General features: G+C 39.4%; 3 protein-coding genes across 4 annotated transcripts; 2 read left to right on the top strand and 1 right to left on the bottom strand.

Moving 5' to 3' along the window:
- Nucleotides 1-275: 275 nt before the first annotated feature.
- On the top strand, nt 276-4,078 carry LOC122671472. Of its 2 annotated transcripts, none has more exons than XM_043868702.1 (7): nt 276-429; nt 508-1,901; nt 1,990-2,676; nt 2,785-2,868; nt 2,962-3,037; nt 3,272-3,588; nt 3,703-4,078. In XM_043868702.1, the coding sequence occupies exons 2-7, from the start codon at nt 552-554 to the stop codon at nt 3,928-3,930; spliced, it is 2,742 nt and encodes a 913-aa protein (XP_043724637.1). In that variant the 5' UTR covers nt 276-429; nt 508-551; the 3' UTR covers nt 3,931-4,078. The 2 variants fall into 2 exon arrangements, with proteins under 2 accessions (XP_043724637.1, XP_043724638.1); XM_043868703.1 differs by having other exon boundaries at nt 280-429; nt 3,718-4,078.
- Nucleotides 4,079-7,806: 3,728 nt separating this feature from the next.
- LOC122672777 lies at nt 7,807-12,114 on the bottom strand. The gene is made up of 3 exons (XM_043870266.1): nt 11,784-12,114; nt 8,689-10,129; nt 7,807-8,597 (listed from the first exon to the last, which is right to left on the bottom strand). Exons 1-3 carry the CDS (start codon nt 12,076-12,078, stop codon nt 8,411-8,413), a joined length of 1,923 nt encoding a protein of 640 aa, XP_043726201.1. The 5' UTR covers nt 12,079-12,114; the 3' UTR covers nt 7,807-8,410.
- A 1,253-nt stretch (nt 12,115-13,367) lies between these two features.
- On the top strand, nt 13,368-14,018 carry LOC122672564. The gene has a single exon (XM_043870025.1). The coding sequence runs from the start codon at nt 13,368-13,370 to the stop codon at nt 14,016-14,018; it is 651 nt and encodes a 216-aa protein (XP_043725960.1).
- Nucleotides 14,019-17,039: the final 3,021 nt, after the last annotated feature.

Raw genomic sequence — 17,039 nt, 5'->3', positions numbered from 1 at the left:
GGTTTATTCTGTCATAAAGCAATTTCTATCTTGTACTGGTGGAAGTTGGGTTTCCCTCCCCCCCTTTTCAATCGCATGTTTTTGATTAAACATTTATGAGGAAAAGGTTGTGGAAAATGGTTTCTTTAGTGGGGATTTGCTGCTGAAACAGAGAATGTTTTGAAGGAAAAAAGGGAAAAAGAGGGGTGGAAATCCAACACAACTTACGTTGGCTTAACTTGATATGGGGCATGTTTTATTTTTTCTATTCCTTTCTTTTCATAATTTCTTAACATTTTATATGAACTGCCAGTGGATTCCCGATCAACTTGACAATTGTGAAAGTCAAAGGACCACAGTCTCTTTCAATTCTCCTTCTCTGCAACTTTGTTGATGCGGGGAAAATAATCTGTTATGCTGTTGCTTTTGGCGCCAAAGAATAATATGAAGGCATGGAATGCTTGAAATCAGTTAGTGTTCTGTATGTCCTTTCATTTTGTTGCACCTCTAACTGACTGTGTTCTCAATATAAACCAGAGAAGTGTAAAAGCTGATAGTGTGCAACTTGCTGGATGCTTGAAGAGATGGCCCCGCTGCGCTCCACAGGACTCATTGACCCTGGATGGGAGCATGGCATTGCCCAAGATGAGAGAAAGAAGAAAGTCAAATGCAATTATTGTGAGAAAGTTGTTAGTGGTGGAATATACAGATTAAAACAACATTTAGCCAGAATTGCTGGGGAAGTTGCATATTGCAGGAAGGTTCCAGAAGAAGTATGCCTGAAAATGAAGGAAAATTTGCAGGGATGTAGGTGTATCAAGAAACAAAGGCAAGCTGAAGATGAAGAACAGGCATTCTTGGATTTTCACTCTAATGATGATGAGGAGGAGGAGGAAGAGCCTGTTGGTTATAGAAGGAAAGGTAAACGTGCGATGGGTGATGATAATTTGGTAATTTGTTTGGCTCCCCTTCGGTCATTAGGATATGTTGACCCGGGATGGGAACACGGTGTTGCTCAAGATGGGAGGAAAAAGAAGGTAAAATGCAATTATTGTGAAAAAATAGTTAGTGGAGGTATAAACCGTTTTAAACAACATCTTGCCAGGATCCCAGGGGAAGTTGCATATTGTAGAATGGCTCCAGAGGAAGTATATCTTAAAATGAAGGAAAACATGAAATGGCACCGAACTGGCAGGAGACAGCGCCGTTCTGAAGCTAAAGAAATTTCAGCTTTCTACATGCATTCAGATAATGAGGATGAAGAGGAAGAGCAGGAGAAGGATCTTCTACACGATGTAAGTATGGAGAACCAGGTAATTGATGATAATATTTTGGGCAAAGACATGAGGAACAGACTCATGGGAAGGTCCCCTGGTGATGGTGTCGGTGGTTCTGAACCACCGCTAAAGAGATCAAGATTGGATTCTGTCATTTTAAAATCACCAAAAAGTCAGACCTTGTCCTATAAACAGGTGAAGACAAAGACAGTGTCAGATAAAAAAACTCGTAAGGAAGTGATATCTGCAATATGCAAGTTCTTTTATCACGCAGCAATTCCTTTGAATGCAGCAAGTTCCCCATACTTCCATAAGATGCTGGAGTTGGTTGGTCAATATGGTGAAGGGCTGAAAGGCCCTTCTAACCGGTTGATTTCTGGTCGATTTCTTCAGGATGAGATTACAACAATTAAAGAATATTTAGTGGAATTTAAAGCATCATGGTCAATTACTGGTTGTACTGTTATGGCTGATAGTTGGAAAGATGCACAGGGAAGGATGGTGATCAATTTTTTGGTTTCATGTCCACGTGGTGTGTACTTTGTTTCTTCCATTGATGCAACAGATATAGTGGAAGATGCTTCCAACCTTTTCAAGTTGTTGGACAAAGTGGTGGAAGAGATTGGTGAAGAAAATGTGGTGCAGGTACTCCACTCTTCATTCATTTTTGGTTGTTTCCAACTTTACTCAAATAAGAAGCCTTCTTAACTGTGTTCCATTAACTTCTATTTAGGTAATCACTGAGAACACTGCCAGTTACAAGGCTGCTGGGAAGATGCTGGAGGAGAAGAGGGGGAATTTATTCTGGACACCATGTGCTGCCTATTGTATCGATCAGATGCTTGAAGATTTTGCAAAGATAAAGTGGGTAGGAGAGTGCATGGACAGAGGGAAAAAAATTACGAAGTTCATTTACAACCGAACTTGGTTATTAAATCTTATGAAAAAAGAATTTACAGAAGGCCGGGATCTTCTCAATTCAGCGGTTACAAGGTTTGCTACCAGTTTTATTACTTTACAAAGCTTGTTGGACAATAGGATAGGTCTTAAGAGGATGTTCCAATCAAATAAATGGCTTTCATCTCATTTCGCCCAATTGGATGAGGGAAAGGAAGTGGAGAAAATTGTATTAAATTCTACATTTTGGAAGAAGATGCAGTATGTTAGAAAATCTGTCAAGCCAATTTTGCAAGTTCTTCAAAAGGTGGATAGTGATGAAGGCCTTTCAATGCCTTCTATTTATAATGATATGTATAGAGCTAAGCTAGCAGTGAAAGCTATTCATGGTGATGATGTACGCAAATATGGACCATTCTGGGCTGTCATAGATAACCATTGGAACTCATTGTTTCATCATCCTCTATATGTGGCAGCCTACTTCCTCAATCCATCATATCGTTACTGTCCTGATTTTTTAGCGGTATGAGGAATACTTATGTGTCGTTGCTTGCAAATATTATTATTTTATATTTTATTTTTTCTCTTTGCAATCTATATAAGTTTTTTTTACTTTCCTATTTGACTGTAGCTCCCCGAGGTAATTCGTGGACTAAATGAATGTATCGTTCGACTAGAGCCAGACAATGGAAGGAGGATTTGTGCATCCATGCAGGTATTAATGATTCTCTTATCCATTTAAGTTACCAACAGTTGACCTATCTTTTCTTCTTCCTTGTCTAATAGTTAATATTGGATGCTGTTTCAGATTTCTGATTTTGTTTCTGCAAAAGCTGATTTTGGAACTGAGTTGGCCATAAGTACTAGAGCAGAGCTTGATCCAGGTGACTATATTAGAATGCAAAAAAGTAGTTCTTTAATTCCTTTAATACATCTAATCTTTCGATTGTGTATAGATTTCTTGATTTACAAATGGTACTTTGATAAACAAGTACGTGAATGTATATATTGATGTGCATGTTTGTGTGTGTGTGCATCCATTTGCTTCATTCCTTTTTCGTTTTGGCATTTTACATCTTCTAATAATAAATTTCTATTGTTGATTATTTCCTTCTTAGCTGCTTGGTGGCAACAACATGGGATAAATTGCTTGGAACTACAGCGAATAGCCATTCGCATATTAAGCCAAACATGCTCTTCTTTTGGGTGTGAGCATAAATGGAGTATTTATGATCAGATCCATAGCAAGAGGCGCAACTGCCTGGCTCAGAAAAGATTGAATGACCTTATTTATGTTCATTACAACTTGCGACTTAGGGAACACCAATTTGGAAGAAAACCTGATGATGCGATCTCCCTTGACAATGTCATGCTAGAAAGCCTACTAGATGACTGGATTGTGGAGACAGAGACGCAAGCTCTGCAGGAAGACGAGGTTCTTTTTGCATACCTTTTTTTTAAAAAAAAAATAATTTCAAGTGTCATTCTCTATTGAGCAATAATTTTGGATTCTGCTTTCAGTTATGACAAGATTGACTAACAGCCTTGAATCTTTTGGTCACAGGAGATTCTTTATAATGAACTGAAAATGGAGGCTGACGAAAATGAGATGGATGAGAATGAAGATGCAAATGCTGAGGAAATAAAGGGAGCTTTGGACATGGGGACATTGGTGGATGTAGTAGTTGAACATGTGGGGGTTAACCCTGCATCTATGCTTGCTGCTACTGATGATGATGATGATCTTGATTTTCTCGACGATGATTTGACTGATTAATTGATTTATGTTACTCATCTCACATATGGATGTAGTTAATTAAGAATGCTTCCAATAGCTGAATAGTGATGTGATAGGGCATTGCTTTGAGGTTTCCCAGGAGCAATTCTGATGATGTAATTTGTTGTGTAATTTATTAATAGTTGAATATTTTGTATCTTTCGATAGGCATACAATGCTGATTGCCTGATTCCCCAGAGTGTGAAAAGCCTCAATTTTGAGTATCTACCTTCTCTGCTACATGATTCAGTAGATTGATAGCAAGCTTCCAGATTAAACTAATTTTAGTCCGGTTTTAATATTTCTCAGCTTATAATCGCAACTAATCTCTGTAATAGGTATGTTATGACCCTCTATATGATAGGTCCTGTTCATTCTTTTTCTGATATCTGGCATTTGTGGATTTCATAGAAAGGATTTGTATCTTGCTATTCCTTCCATTAGATATTGGTTTGATATTAAATGTCTACGCAACTTTCTTTTCCAATTGTCAGCCATTCTTGATTGATTATCACAATTTCGATTTGTTTGTCTTGTTGCCGTTTTTTAGGTATTTCTCGAGTCACATGTGGTTGTTGATTAATTATCTGCAGGCTGTAGTGTAAGAGGCAGCCCAACTAGTGAGCTTCAAACCATGATAGGAATATTAAAACTCTTCGTTGAGTATATAGCGTATACTCCAATGAAGAGAAACAATAATATCGACATGGGATAGATATCCGTATTCTTCCTGAGTTTCTCATCTAATGATGGCCATTACAAGTTCAGTGCCTGAATGCACCTTGTTTTTTTTTTTCCCTAATGAGGATAAAATCCTATCATTTCACATGTTAACTCAGAAAACACGCAAGACAATGTTAGCTCTTGATAGTTGATACTTGCAGCCAAAAAAAAGGGAAACTGTCCAAGGGTGGTCCTGCTTATGTGAGGTCCTGGTTTCGGATGAGTTTTGGAGTCAAGTCTTAATCTTTTGATATTTGCCCTCAAGGCTCGAACTTGGGCAGGAAATGGATTTCCTCCAGCCGTGGCGGTAGCTGGAGGGACAAACCCTGCAAAATGACAAAAACAAAAACAAAAAGAAGCTGGACCCACCTGTGAAATGACCAGTCCACCCTTGTTCCCACCACGGCTGGAGGTACTTGAGCGTAGCTTTTGATAGTGGTAACAACAACAACCATAACCTTATCCCAACTAAATGGAGTCGATTATATTTATTTATTTAGCTCCTGTAGTTCAATAATACCTTGCTATGAAGCTTAATGGTAAACGAAAATATTACTACAAACAACCGTTTGATCAATTGATTAGTGGCTTTCAATTGATTAGTGGCTTACCGGTTGGAATGCATGCCCCCAACCCCCCCCCCCCACTTGGTAGTTGTGATCGCATCTATGGGTGGTATTCTTTGTATTGTAAGAGTCAAATGTTATCACACCACAAGTGGTACGTCCATAACTAAAAAAGTATAATGTCATCGTATATGAAATAATTTTTTTAGTGTTATTTGATTTACTTTAGCTGGCCACAATCTCAATAACCATACTTGATTACACGAGTTCAATTCACAATTCAAAATTACAGCTTAAAATTTAAAAATACCATGCAATCGTCTACCAACCATTAGATTGGTATGAAATCCATGTAGCAGCCTGTTGGTTGGGCGCAGCACGATGGCCACTCAACCCCAGGCCGTAAAGGATCCAAATCCCCTAGATAAAAGAACCGAGGGGCAAACTCATGAAGGAGGTGCAAGGCCGCAGGAGCATGTAATGAAGATTCTGACATACAAAATAAAGGTTAGAAAAAAAACAGAAGAGACGAGGAAAAAGGCTGACTGATTTCTGTAGGAATCCATCTATGGTGCTCTTCTTGTACATCAAGCAATAATAGAGCCACTAAACTTGAAAACTCTCAGAAAGCATAAATGGCACTTCCCTTCTTTTTCTATTAATCCATATAAAGTGAGAGAAGAGGATTTCCTACACTACCAGCATGAGAAGAAAACTGCAAGCTACCATAAATGAGTGGTCTAAAAAAGATATCAATTCATGTGAACCCCATATTTTCAAAATAAGAAAAAGAACTCTATCCATGAGTATGGCTTGTTTTGAGGAGGAGAGTGATAGACATATGCGAATGCTGGCTTAGGCCACACTCCCGGATAGAAAGCTACTTCCCTTTCTTAATAAACCAAAAATAAAAAAAATAATAATAATACATCTATTAAGCCTCACTTTATACTTTTCGCAATAAGGGGAAGGTATCCATTTAACTCTTATTACTTGATCAAGCATCAAAGAGACCACGTTGGACTCCTAAATTTTCCATGTGCTGCCAAGCATGATGGTCCCCAACCCAACTCTTTCTTTTTTTGTAAAAAAAAAAAATGCGGCCACTTAAACAATGCAAGATACATCAAAATGCTGACTATTTTCCACGTGAACACAGGCCCACATGTCCCACCCACCGCTAACAGCTAAGAGGAATTCCAAGTTTGCTGAGAGAATTTATTTGAGTAAAAAATTTGACCTAGAAAGAGGCAAGTATTAAAGTTGAAGTGGGGATTTTTCAATAGAAACGAAGCCTGGCCAAATAGAGTAGGAAACATAGCCATGAAGAAACTAGAGAATTGGAGAAATCTAGGAGCTTGGCAGCTGCAGGTCAAGGTTTTAGGATTTTTGAAAGGATCTAATAGACAGTAAGATGGAAAGGGTTTGGACGTGATGAGGTGTACTTCTATGGAGTTCAGCTAGAATGAAAAGGAATGAATGGTAGAGGAAAAGAAAATCTGAGCAAAACTAGAATGAAACCAATACTCTCACAGAGATCAACATATATCATTACAACTATGGATTTGTAGTAGAAATTAAACCCAGTATTAGCTAGTGTTTCTCTCCAAAAAAGGAAAAAAAATTACAAAGATATACAAAGATGAGATACAAAAAACTTCCAAATAAACATAGTTTAAGGAAGAACAAGACAGAAACCCATTTCTAACACAACCCAGTTCCACTCCCCCCCCCCCCCAAAAAAATTATTACATTTTTTTTTTCTTATTAATGTCTGTTTTTTTGTTACCAAAGGGAACTTGGACCAAGCTACAAGAACAATCAATCATTAGGAATAAAAAACATACTTTCACAATCATAAGCCTAAATTGAGTTCATCACATCTCAGCGTTCACCATATCCTGTGTAACAACAAATGTCATAAGCATGAAAGGAACAAAATACAAGAGACCCTTGCAAGTTGGTTTATCATGTGTTCTCTTCTAGTAAAGAGCAGGTATTTTCTTCCCAAGAGAAGATACATCGATCTACAAATAGAAGATTTAACAAGCATCCATGAATAAAATAAACATCACTCACCAAATACCAAGATTAAACGTAAAAGGAATGCTTCAGAATCTAAACAGTATCCACTACACAGCTTCATGGTTTTCAAATGATTTAACAAACACATCCATGAACGAAATAAACACCATTCACTCACCAAATACCAAGATTAAACTTAAAGGAGGAATGCTTCAGCCTCTAAAACAGTATCCACTATACAGCTTCATGGTTTCAGTGACTATACTGCATCCATACAGATTCTACACAACAGTTTCCAAGGGATAATCAATCACCTGCAGTCCATAAAAATTACCATGACAAAGGTGTATATTTCTCTTGCCAACAAATCAGCTTCCAACTAGCACCATCATTACGACGATACCAATCATATACTTTATAAACTTCCTCAAGAAAATTCTCTTGCATGCTTAGTGGCTCCCATACACACTTAAAATGTTGTTCTTTCTTTTTTGTACTTTATTTTGAGACTTTTGCAATAGATCACATAACTGGTCCTTTGTTCTTTAGTCAAGAGCATTTGTTAGTCTGGCAAAAGCAAACTGTCAAATCTCTCATTGAGAAAGTAGACACAAACTGAACTAATCTCACCAGGAACTCGCCTGAGGGTTCATATTGCTGGCATTGAACTCCTGGTTGATTACCCTGTTTCGATAGGTTAAATGTTGAGACTAGACCATGCTGAATCAACTCACTTTGAAGGTTTATATTGCTGGCATAGAGCTTCCTCTGTGATGGTGTAAACCAACTCCACTGAATGAAGACAGTGATCAAGCAACCACTAACCGAGGCACAAGATTTAATTGAACTCACAATTGATGAAACCCTCATAATCTCATAAAGCTACCTACTGCTGCAATGCTTCATACGGGTTGTTATTTCTCTAATGTATGCAGCACTTCCAAGTACTTCATTTTCCTGATACCAGCAAAGAACTCCACTGAAAATCAAAACTAAAATAGAGGAAGAAAATGGCATCCCTGATTGCTTGGTCCACCTTCTGTAATAACCAAAACACACAGAAACTTATCCACAATCATTGCCAGTAGGAGACCCTCCTTTTATCCATAGTGATAGTATTTACTTCTAACGTCCAGGTACCCTCAACCATAACTGCGCTTCTCAAATCAAGCACTAGGTTTGGTACCTACATCGGCATCAATCTCTGCAACAGTAATAGTAATTGGCTGCCATCCCGATTGATGAGGGACAATCCACTTCTTACTGTCCGTAATCATATTCAATATCTTGAGTATATCACCCAGTACAAGATCTTTCAAACACAATTTCCTTAGGACTATAGCTGCTTCATACCTGTTAGTAGAAAGGAAAAAAAGCAAAAAAGTTTCATCAAGCATATAGTCTTAAGAAGTCAAAGATGAGTCAGCATTGTAAAAAGCTCTACCTGCAATTTGAAGCCATCATAGCAGAGCGCCCAACTGAGGAACTCAGAAATTTTTGGATTCCATCCCATATTATTTTTGGATAATGCTTAGGATTACCACCAATAGGGTTCACACACTTCCAAAGCTTCTCATTCTTACCCACATAATACTGTGATGCACCTACAATTTGTTTCACTACCATTTGTTGGTCAATGGCACAGTCCAGGGCCTTCCTAACATCCGTATTTCGTTGCCTGGGATCTCCATAACGAATACAATCGGTTATGTTCACTTCAGTTGGTGTCATCTTATCATTTTTTAGGGTGTTCAAGGCGAGTAATACAACCCCTATAAGGCCTTGGACATATTCAGAAGGCTTTGGGCATCCTGGGGTTCCCCAAACACCATTAGTGGGTACAGGGTTACCACCCATTGGAGAGGAAGACGGGGGAGGAAACTCCGGTCCCCGAGAAGGGTACCTATTGTTCAATTGGTCATGGTAAAAAGGTGGGGTGTTGTGCAACATATGTCCATTTTGTGGAACATTTAAACTTGGAGGGTAAGACTCCATAATAGAATTTGGTTTGAGCTCCCCAACATTTCGTTGTTGAAAACTACTAGGATTGTGAACGCTGGTAGATTGTTCGGAAATATTCAGTTTACTGCTGATATCAAGGACGTTTGTAGGCTGACCAGAGGTAAAGGAGGGCCCATCAGGCCTTAGAGGGACTTGAGAAGATTGATAGTTCTGAGAATTCGGAAACAGATTACCCGGTGTAAAAGAATGTTGCATAGGGATGTTCGCTGGCCTTAATGTCGGTGGAAACTGATGCTGATAATTGTTGTTTGAGAAGTTTATGGGGGCTTTATGCCTGTGAGCACCAAAGAATTCGTGAGGTGCTTCCTTGAACTGCTTTGCTTGTAAATACCCAGGTTGGGTACCGTTTCCATTGGTTTGACCCCCTGGAATCCCAACTGGCACACTTGAGGCTCTTGATATGTTGGGTAGGCTTGGATTTTTCTGAATTGGTTTCCCTTTATATTTATTATCACCAATCCTTTCGTTGGTGGAGAATTTTTGACTTCCAAATGTAGAGCTTTCAGAAATAGAATCGACAAAGTGGTTTATCTGTCCAAGGTCAGCTGTTGGTCTTTGTAAGATGTCAGAGTTGGTTAAACCATTACTACTAGAAGGCTCAAATGATTCACCATTTGGAAGCGGTGGTCCTCCAGCCAGAAGACTTGTCCAAAGCCAGACACTCTTTGCTGCAGCAAGAAGCGGGGCAGATGCATTTTGCGGTTGTGCTAAAAGAATATTATATCTTCTCATACGCAACTGATGGAGTGCATTGGAAAAGTCACGATCACCAGAAATCAGCAGATAATTTGCTGGAGCAGGATTATCCACTGCCCAAAACAGCATATCTACAAGAATCTTCTTATCACTGGCATCTTTAACTCCTGTCCAAATTAGCATTCCAGTTATTAAAAGCTTTAAACAAATATTTCTATTTTACAATTTGGTAAGATTGGCTCATTAAAGGAAACAAGAGACCCTGTTGTGTTCAACAACAATCCTTAGGTACACTGCACTTTGATGCTGAGCAACCAGGCATCAAATGTTGTTTATCACACTGACCTCTAGAAATCATGGCAAGAGGATAAGGCATACACCATGTAAAAATATTAGAAATACATAAAATCATAAAGTAGAAGAATGTACTTGAAACAAGGGGAAAATTATGAAATAGAAAAATCCACAAAATCATAATGATTATAATCTATAAGTGATAAAAAGAGCTTGAGATATGATGATGATTAGAAACAGATAACACAAGAATGGAAGCGACAAGAACATAATAAAGATAGATGTGTATATGATCATTTGATAGGACATAAGCATAGTTATCAAGGCGTCGGGCGTCCAGGCTCCTTGGTCGCCTTGGACGCCTTGACGCCATGGCTGTGTCGCCTTGAACTTCGACCCTCTAAAACGCCATGGTCGCCTTCCCGCCTTGATAACTATGGACATAAGAGAGGTAGAAATATCTCAATTGTATACAGGGAGACCCAAGCAAGGAGAATAAAGAGGAACAAAGCATGTATTAACAGAAATGGAAATGACAATGGAATGGTGATTGAATTCATAGATTTAGAGCTATAAGTGGGTGGATACTTTACATGTGGCAGCTTAGTTGGCATCCCAATGTGACTGTTGCCACCACAAAGTCCTCATCTATCAAATGGTTGGAATAACTATAGGAGCCCTCTATATAGTTCAAAATCAATCATCAACGAAGAGAAGATAAATCTTGGGAGACGGTTTAGGAATGTGCCTGGAACACATTCTTGCTGTTCCACCACTGCCTGCTCTTGGAACACATATTGATATGCAACAAAGGCCCATTTCTGGGCAGAAACATACTCTAAACAACCAGTTCTGTGGAATAACAACCCCCAAGATTTGCCTATCATTCAACTAATTTTAAGAGTCAGATCCATTTTTTTTTTTAAACAGTATGAGATTCTGCAGGAGAGGAGCAGAAAATTTTGGTCATTCAAAGTTTTTTATTTTTTATTTTTGTGGGGGTGGGGATTATGGAGTAATGTGGGGGTTTAGAAGGGGAACCACTACAGTAGTCAATTTGGAAAGGGTGCAGAAAGAGTAAAACATAGGGAAACAAATGATGAAGCTAGAAAGATGCTTAAATAATGATGGATTCAATTGGCGGAGGGAAGAATCGAATCACTACGAATGTTTAGAAACAAGTCAGAGACCTGAATTAGTATCAACCAAGAAAAATGCAAACGAAATAGTCCACCACACTTTCATCTATAACTATACACATCAAACGATAAACAAAAACAGAAATCCAGGAGTTTAACTATCATTAAACAAACAGTCAACGAACAGTGTAAGCAGTGACCTACGGTTGGTACGTCACATAACAAGAAAATAACGAAAGAAGTAGCCGTAATCTAGGTCAAAAAAGAAAACCCCTCAGGATTAGAAGATTCAAGCGATCTAACACAAAATTAGGGGTTTTAGAGTCAGGATCCACACACATACACAGAAAAAGAAAAAAAAAAAAAAAAAAAAAAAAAATTAGAATACCGGCGGGGACGTGATTGAGAGCGATTCCGGTGCTGGATAGGGCCTTTTGGACGGGTGCAGGGATACCGTTAGTGTCTCCATAAGCAGAGATGGAGACGGGACCAGAGTAGTTCATCTTGCTCAACGCGGAACTTATGTTCTGTGCGATCGCGTGTGGGTCGCAGGCTTTTGGAACTTGACAGTTCTCAATGTCCCACCATACCGACGTCTTCGCCTTTACATACTGCTCCTCTGCCCCACCTCCTCCTCCTCCTCCTCCTCCGGCCATCATTGTCGTTCCACGACCACCACCCATAATATGCAGTGAATCTGTGACTGAAACTCTCTCTCTCTCTCTACAGAGGCCGGCGCACGATAGCGGTAATAGTCTCTCACATCACCGCTTCCACTCCCCAAACCCTCCCCTCTCTCTCTCTCTCTCTCTGTGATTGTGTTTTCTGTTATTAAATTAGTCAGTCTAAGAGATTATATATTCGTCTCGTCTCGTCTCGTCTATGCCTCTATGGCAGTGGAGCGGAAGGGGAACCGGAGTGATTGATTGATCTCGTGAATTTACAGATCTATCCACCAATGCGGATGGGTTCAGTCGGTTGGACCGGTTGGTTTTGGTCGGTCCTAATTGGTTTCATATTCGTTCAATAGGTTAATTGAGATATTAATAATTGATGAGTGGTCAATCCGGTATCGAACTTTAATTGATCAAAACCGGGTCGGACCTACCAACGCGCTTCACGGACAGATTTGGTTGAGTCCAAGTCCGGTCCCTTTCAGAGAAGACCATTTGGTCATTGAAATGGACTTGGGAAGGGATTTCCTTATTTATTTATATTTTCTTGGATCTGAGGGCGGTAGGGAAAGAACCAGAGAAGGTAGGTAGGAAGGAAGGAAGGAACTTGGAAAAGTAGTAGGGACAACGGACTAGTCACTCCAAAAAAGAAGAAAAGTATGTTTCAATGACGCGTATTGCCATAAAGGAGGAGAAAAAAACTGTCCATTGACGCGGAGGATCCCTTTTTCTTTTTTTTTTTTTTTTTTTTTTTTGTCATTATTTTTAAGGAATAAACACACTGCCGGTGTGTGCTGTAAATTAGCGAACGATACCGATAGAAGTATGGGACGAGGCATCATACAGGATGAGTAAGAGGATCATCTCAAAAAAAATAAAGAGAGTGAAAGACACAATGCATGCTAGCTCACAATATGTAAATGGTGTGTGTAGCCTTTTCTCTTTGTGTATTTTTTTGTCTTTTTAATTCAATGAGGTTGGGCCTTGATGCAAAGGTAGAGGTTGCTCCACTATGACCAAGTGGTCACGGGTTTGAATTTGAAAATAGCCTCTTGGAGACAAGAAAAAGAAAAATAATTGCATCCAAAATGGTGAATCCCTCCCTCCCTAACATCAATGGGGATAAAAGGTATCTGACGATATTACTATAATATATTTATATATATATTTTGAGAAGCATACACAGTCGTGTAAGCTTACACAGCCGTGTATGAAGACTTTCCTCTTTTCTTTTCTTGTTTAATATATATGTTTATTTCTCATCACAAAATAAAAATAAAAACAATTGATCATCTTTTATGCGGGGCAGGGTGCTGGTTCGATCGATACTTGCTGGTTGGGGGATAGGCACAGATTTCTCTTGTGTTCTATTCGGGGCTGCAGTGGAAACAATTGATCATCTTGTATTTGAATGTGCTTTCTCTTCTGCTGTGTGGAAGGATGTTCTCATTCTGAATGGTTTTAATAGACAACCGGTGGGCTCTTGGAATGATGAAGTTCAATGGCTGGTTACCCACTTCGATGGGAGATCGCTGCTTAACTCGGTTCAGAAGTTTAGCTTCAATTCCTCAGTTTATCGGATCTGGCAAGAGAGGAATGAAAGGGCACATCAACGACGACCGAGCTCGGCTACATCAGTTTTGAATCGCATTATAAGCAATGTTAGAGGCAGATTTTCAAGTCTGGTTTTGAAGATGAAGATGGAGGACACTAGCCGACACAGGGACTTTTTTGCGAGATGGGGAATTCCGGTGGTGTTTACTTTGCCATTGGCTACGCAACACACCTGGCCAACTCCACCTGTGGGGTGGGTTGCCATCAATTGTGATGGCTCTGTGAAGGATGCATCTGGTGGTTTGGGGGCCATTGGGAGGAATCATCTGGGGCAGCCGGTTTTTGCTCTAGCAGGAGGGCTACAAGAGACGAGTGTTATTTGTTTGGAGCTTTGAGGCGATTCGAAGTGGGTTACTACGGGCAAGGTCCCTTAATTTGGCTCAAGTGCAAATTAGATCTGATTCGCAAGTTGCAATTCAAATGATTGTTGGTACTTACAGGGTGCCTTGGCGAGTTTTGTGGTTAGTTGAGGCGATCCATGACCTGCAGGATACTTTCCGCAGTTGCACCTTCATTCACCATGTAAGGGAGATTAATAGCTGTGCGGATTATCTGGCTGGATTCACTTATACGGCACAGGTTTTCCATTTTACTTTGGATGGCCTGCCTTTGGCTCTCTCTGAGATGATTCAGAATGATGCCAAGGGAAAGGTGTACTCTAGAATGTAATATGTAACTTTCTATTTTATTAATATAAGCGCCCTGTTAACCAAAAAATAAAAACAAAATAAAAACAAAAAACAAAACGACATTACTATAATAACTTCTTTTTTTGGAGAAGGAAAAATTATTTTTAAGAGAAGATTACTATAACAACTTCGACTCAAAATACTCTGATTCCGATTATGCATGATTCTCAAAACTTTTTTTTTTTTGGATTTGCATGATTATGTACACATTTTTTCCTTTTGGTTACTAAAATTTTAGAAGATCAATGAAACCTACTTTTTGTAGATAAATTTACAAGACTTTTGAATATATATAAAAAAATAAGGCAAATCCAAAACCAAAGACTTCTGGAATTTCTAACCAATTATAAGTATTTAATCCTTGTACAGATCGAGTAAGACTTGTTTCCATCCTATTGATAAATGATGGAAAAGAGAGTGAGATTCGACGCGATAAAATTGCTCCATTGCGACTTAGTGGTCATAGGTTCGAGTTAAGATTGCGAGGCAGATCGGGATAAATCTCTGTACATTATAACCATATACAAACCCCGCTATGGTGGGAGCCTCATGCGTTTGATACGCCTTTTTGACTAATGATGAAAAATACAATCTTTAGCAATTTTGGTAAGATCATACTAGAATTTTGATAATATTCAATAATAAAGTATACAAGTTTTTACCAAAAACCCTAATGCTATTGATCTTCCCCAGACGGAGCCTTGTGCACTGGGTACGGCCTTTTTTTTATTTCTTCCCCATGCATTTGATGTAAATATCCTTATGATCCCAATCTAACCCATGTGGCTTAATGGTGAAAAATAGTTCCGTGTTTGAAAACCGGTATTTTTTCTTCATTCAAAAAGATTGGGGATTCAAATCCTCTCTCTCTCTCTCTCTCCCCCTCTCTGGTCCTTTTGGTCAATAGCAATGCCTTTATTTTTTAAAGAAAATAAAAAAAAAAATTTGGTAGTAGAAAATATAAATTAAAGATACAAATGAAGCTACATATTTTACCTTAAAAGGAGGAATGCTTCAGCCTCCAAAATTAAACATGCAATTTAAAAGAGTAGTAACCCTAATAATAAGAACGATCCTGTTTCTCAATAGTTACATATTCAAACTGGTTTATAAAAATTTTAATATCTAGTAAAAAACAGTGAAAACATCCCAAGTCCCGTTATCCATATCTCCCTTCAACATGTAAACCAAACTTTGGCAATTAGGTTGGTCAAGTGGAGTATTCTAAAGCTATGTTGTCATTGTTGGCAACTTGAATGGTCATATTGATGATGTGGTAGTGGATTCTAGTGAGTTGGAAGAGCTAAAATAGTCATACAGTCAACTACACAATGACAAAGGCAATTTGATCATTTGGTTGGGTTACAGAGGCATCTGAACTTGTCAGACACAAATTGACAATGTATTAGGTCTTTATACAATGTTTGGCAAAGGGTCCAAGCAGTAAGTGAAGGGCCCTGTGCAAGAGAGAGGTAAGCTACTAGAACCACTCACATCTGCATGAAAAATGTTCCAAAGTGACTCCAAAACTCATCCAAGCTTATTTAACTTTCTCTCCATTACGACACAAAAACCTTTGTAACTTCATCGTGCGACATCGAAGCGGCGCGAAACCAATTGCGTTGGAACCACAACTCGACGAATACATTTCTCGTGAAGAGTGCTGCATCAAGGTAAGAGGAGTTAGGAAAAAAAATCCCCTTCAAAACCGTGACCCAAAGAGCGTCACCATTGTGGATAATCCTTTAACATTGCCTTGCCAAAAGTAATAGATTAAAACTAATTAAATCTCTAAAACCCAAACCCCCAGATTTCTTATTAGGGCTGCAACAGAGTCGGGTTGGGCCGAGTATTTTAAAACCCCAACCCAACCCTAAGAATCCTTAGCTGGGCCCAAGCCCGGCTCGACCCTGACTCAAGACTAGAAAAATCCAACCCTGACCCGCCCTCAGGGTCAGGTCGGGCTGACCCTGATTAGCCCTGACCATGGGGTGGGGGGGGGGGGAGGAGAAGAGAAGAAAGAAAGAAGAATAAGAAGAGGAAAGAACATGAAGAAGAAGACAGGATCGGGCTGGGCTGGGCCGGGCTCATCTTGAGGCCTCAACCTTGACCCGGTCCAGCCCTGGCTCAGGGTCAAAAATTCCCAACCCTGACCTACCCTTAGGGCCAAGGTATCTCAACCCAAGCCCTGTTCGGGCTCAGGACGGACCAAGGCGGGCTCGGGCTGTCAGGGCCAAACTTGCACCCCCTATTTCTTAACTTTGACACAAATGATCCCATTTAATCTAGAAACCCCTTTGCTAGAATTTCCTTTCCACCAAATCTGTCTCATTTGCCGATTGAATCCTCACAAATGCTTTGCAAGAAACAAAGACAGAGACATAGCATACAAGGGCATGAAAAGTGGTTACAGTCTTAAGGATAATTTCCTTGCCAACCATAGAGAGGAAGTTCTTGTTCTCTCTCCTCTCTTTGGAATCACTCAAAATTTCGGTAAAATAAGATTTTTATTAGATAAATTCCGTTTCCTAGCTTCTGGTTGGATGGGAGGATGGAGTTTCGGGTGTTCCTGGATACACCATTTCAAGTTGTCACGGCTCAGATCATTAGATTCCAAATCTGAGGCCTCTATGATGGTGTGCAAGGGTGCATTTAGTATTTTCGTCA

The sequence above is a fragment of the Telopea speciosissima genome, chromosome 8 (assembly GCF_018873765.1).
Source record: "Telopea speciosissima isolate NSW1024214 ecotype Mountain lineage chromosome 8, Tspe_v1, whole genome shotgun sequence".
In the NCBI taxonomy this organism is placed as follows: Eukaryota; Viridiplantae; Streptophyta; class Magnoliopsida; order Proteales; family Proteaceae; genus Telopea; species Telopea speciosissima.
Note: the sequence above shows the minus strand (reverse complement) of the source record. Positions and strands in the feature narration are given on the sequence as shown.

Coding starts and splice junctions, on each gene's coding strand:
- LOC122671472 (XM_043868702.1), top strand. CDS start 552: ATGCTTGAAGAGATGGCCCCGCTGCGCTCCACAGGACTCATTGACCCT. Junction 1,902..1,989: donor GTGAAGAAAATGTGGTGCAG/GTACTCCACTCT, acceptor ACTTCTATTTAG/GTAATCACTGAGAACACTGC. Junction 3,038..3,271: donor TAGAGCAGAGCTTGATCCAG/GTGACTATATTA, acceptor TTTCCTTCTTAG/CTGCTTGGTGGCAACAACAT.
- LOC122672777 (XM_043870266.1), bottom strand. CDS start 12,078: ATGGGTGGTGGTCGTGGAACGACAATGATGGCCGGAGGAGGAGGAGGA. Junction 10,130..11,783: donor TCTCAATCACGTCCCCGCCG/GTATTCTAATTT, acceptor TAATTTGGACAG/GAGTTAAAGATGCCAGTGAT. Junction 8,598..8,688: donor ATGATGGCTTCAAATTGCAG/GTAGAGCTTTTT, acceptor TTCTACTAACAG/GTATGAAGCAGCTATAGTCC.
- LOC122672564 (XM_043870025.1), top strand. CDS start 13,368: ATGCGGGGCAGGGTGCTGGTTCGATCGATACTTGCTGGTTGGGGGATA.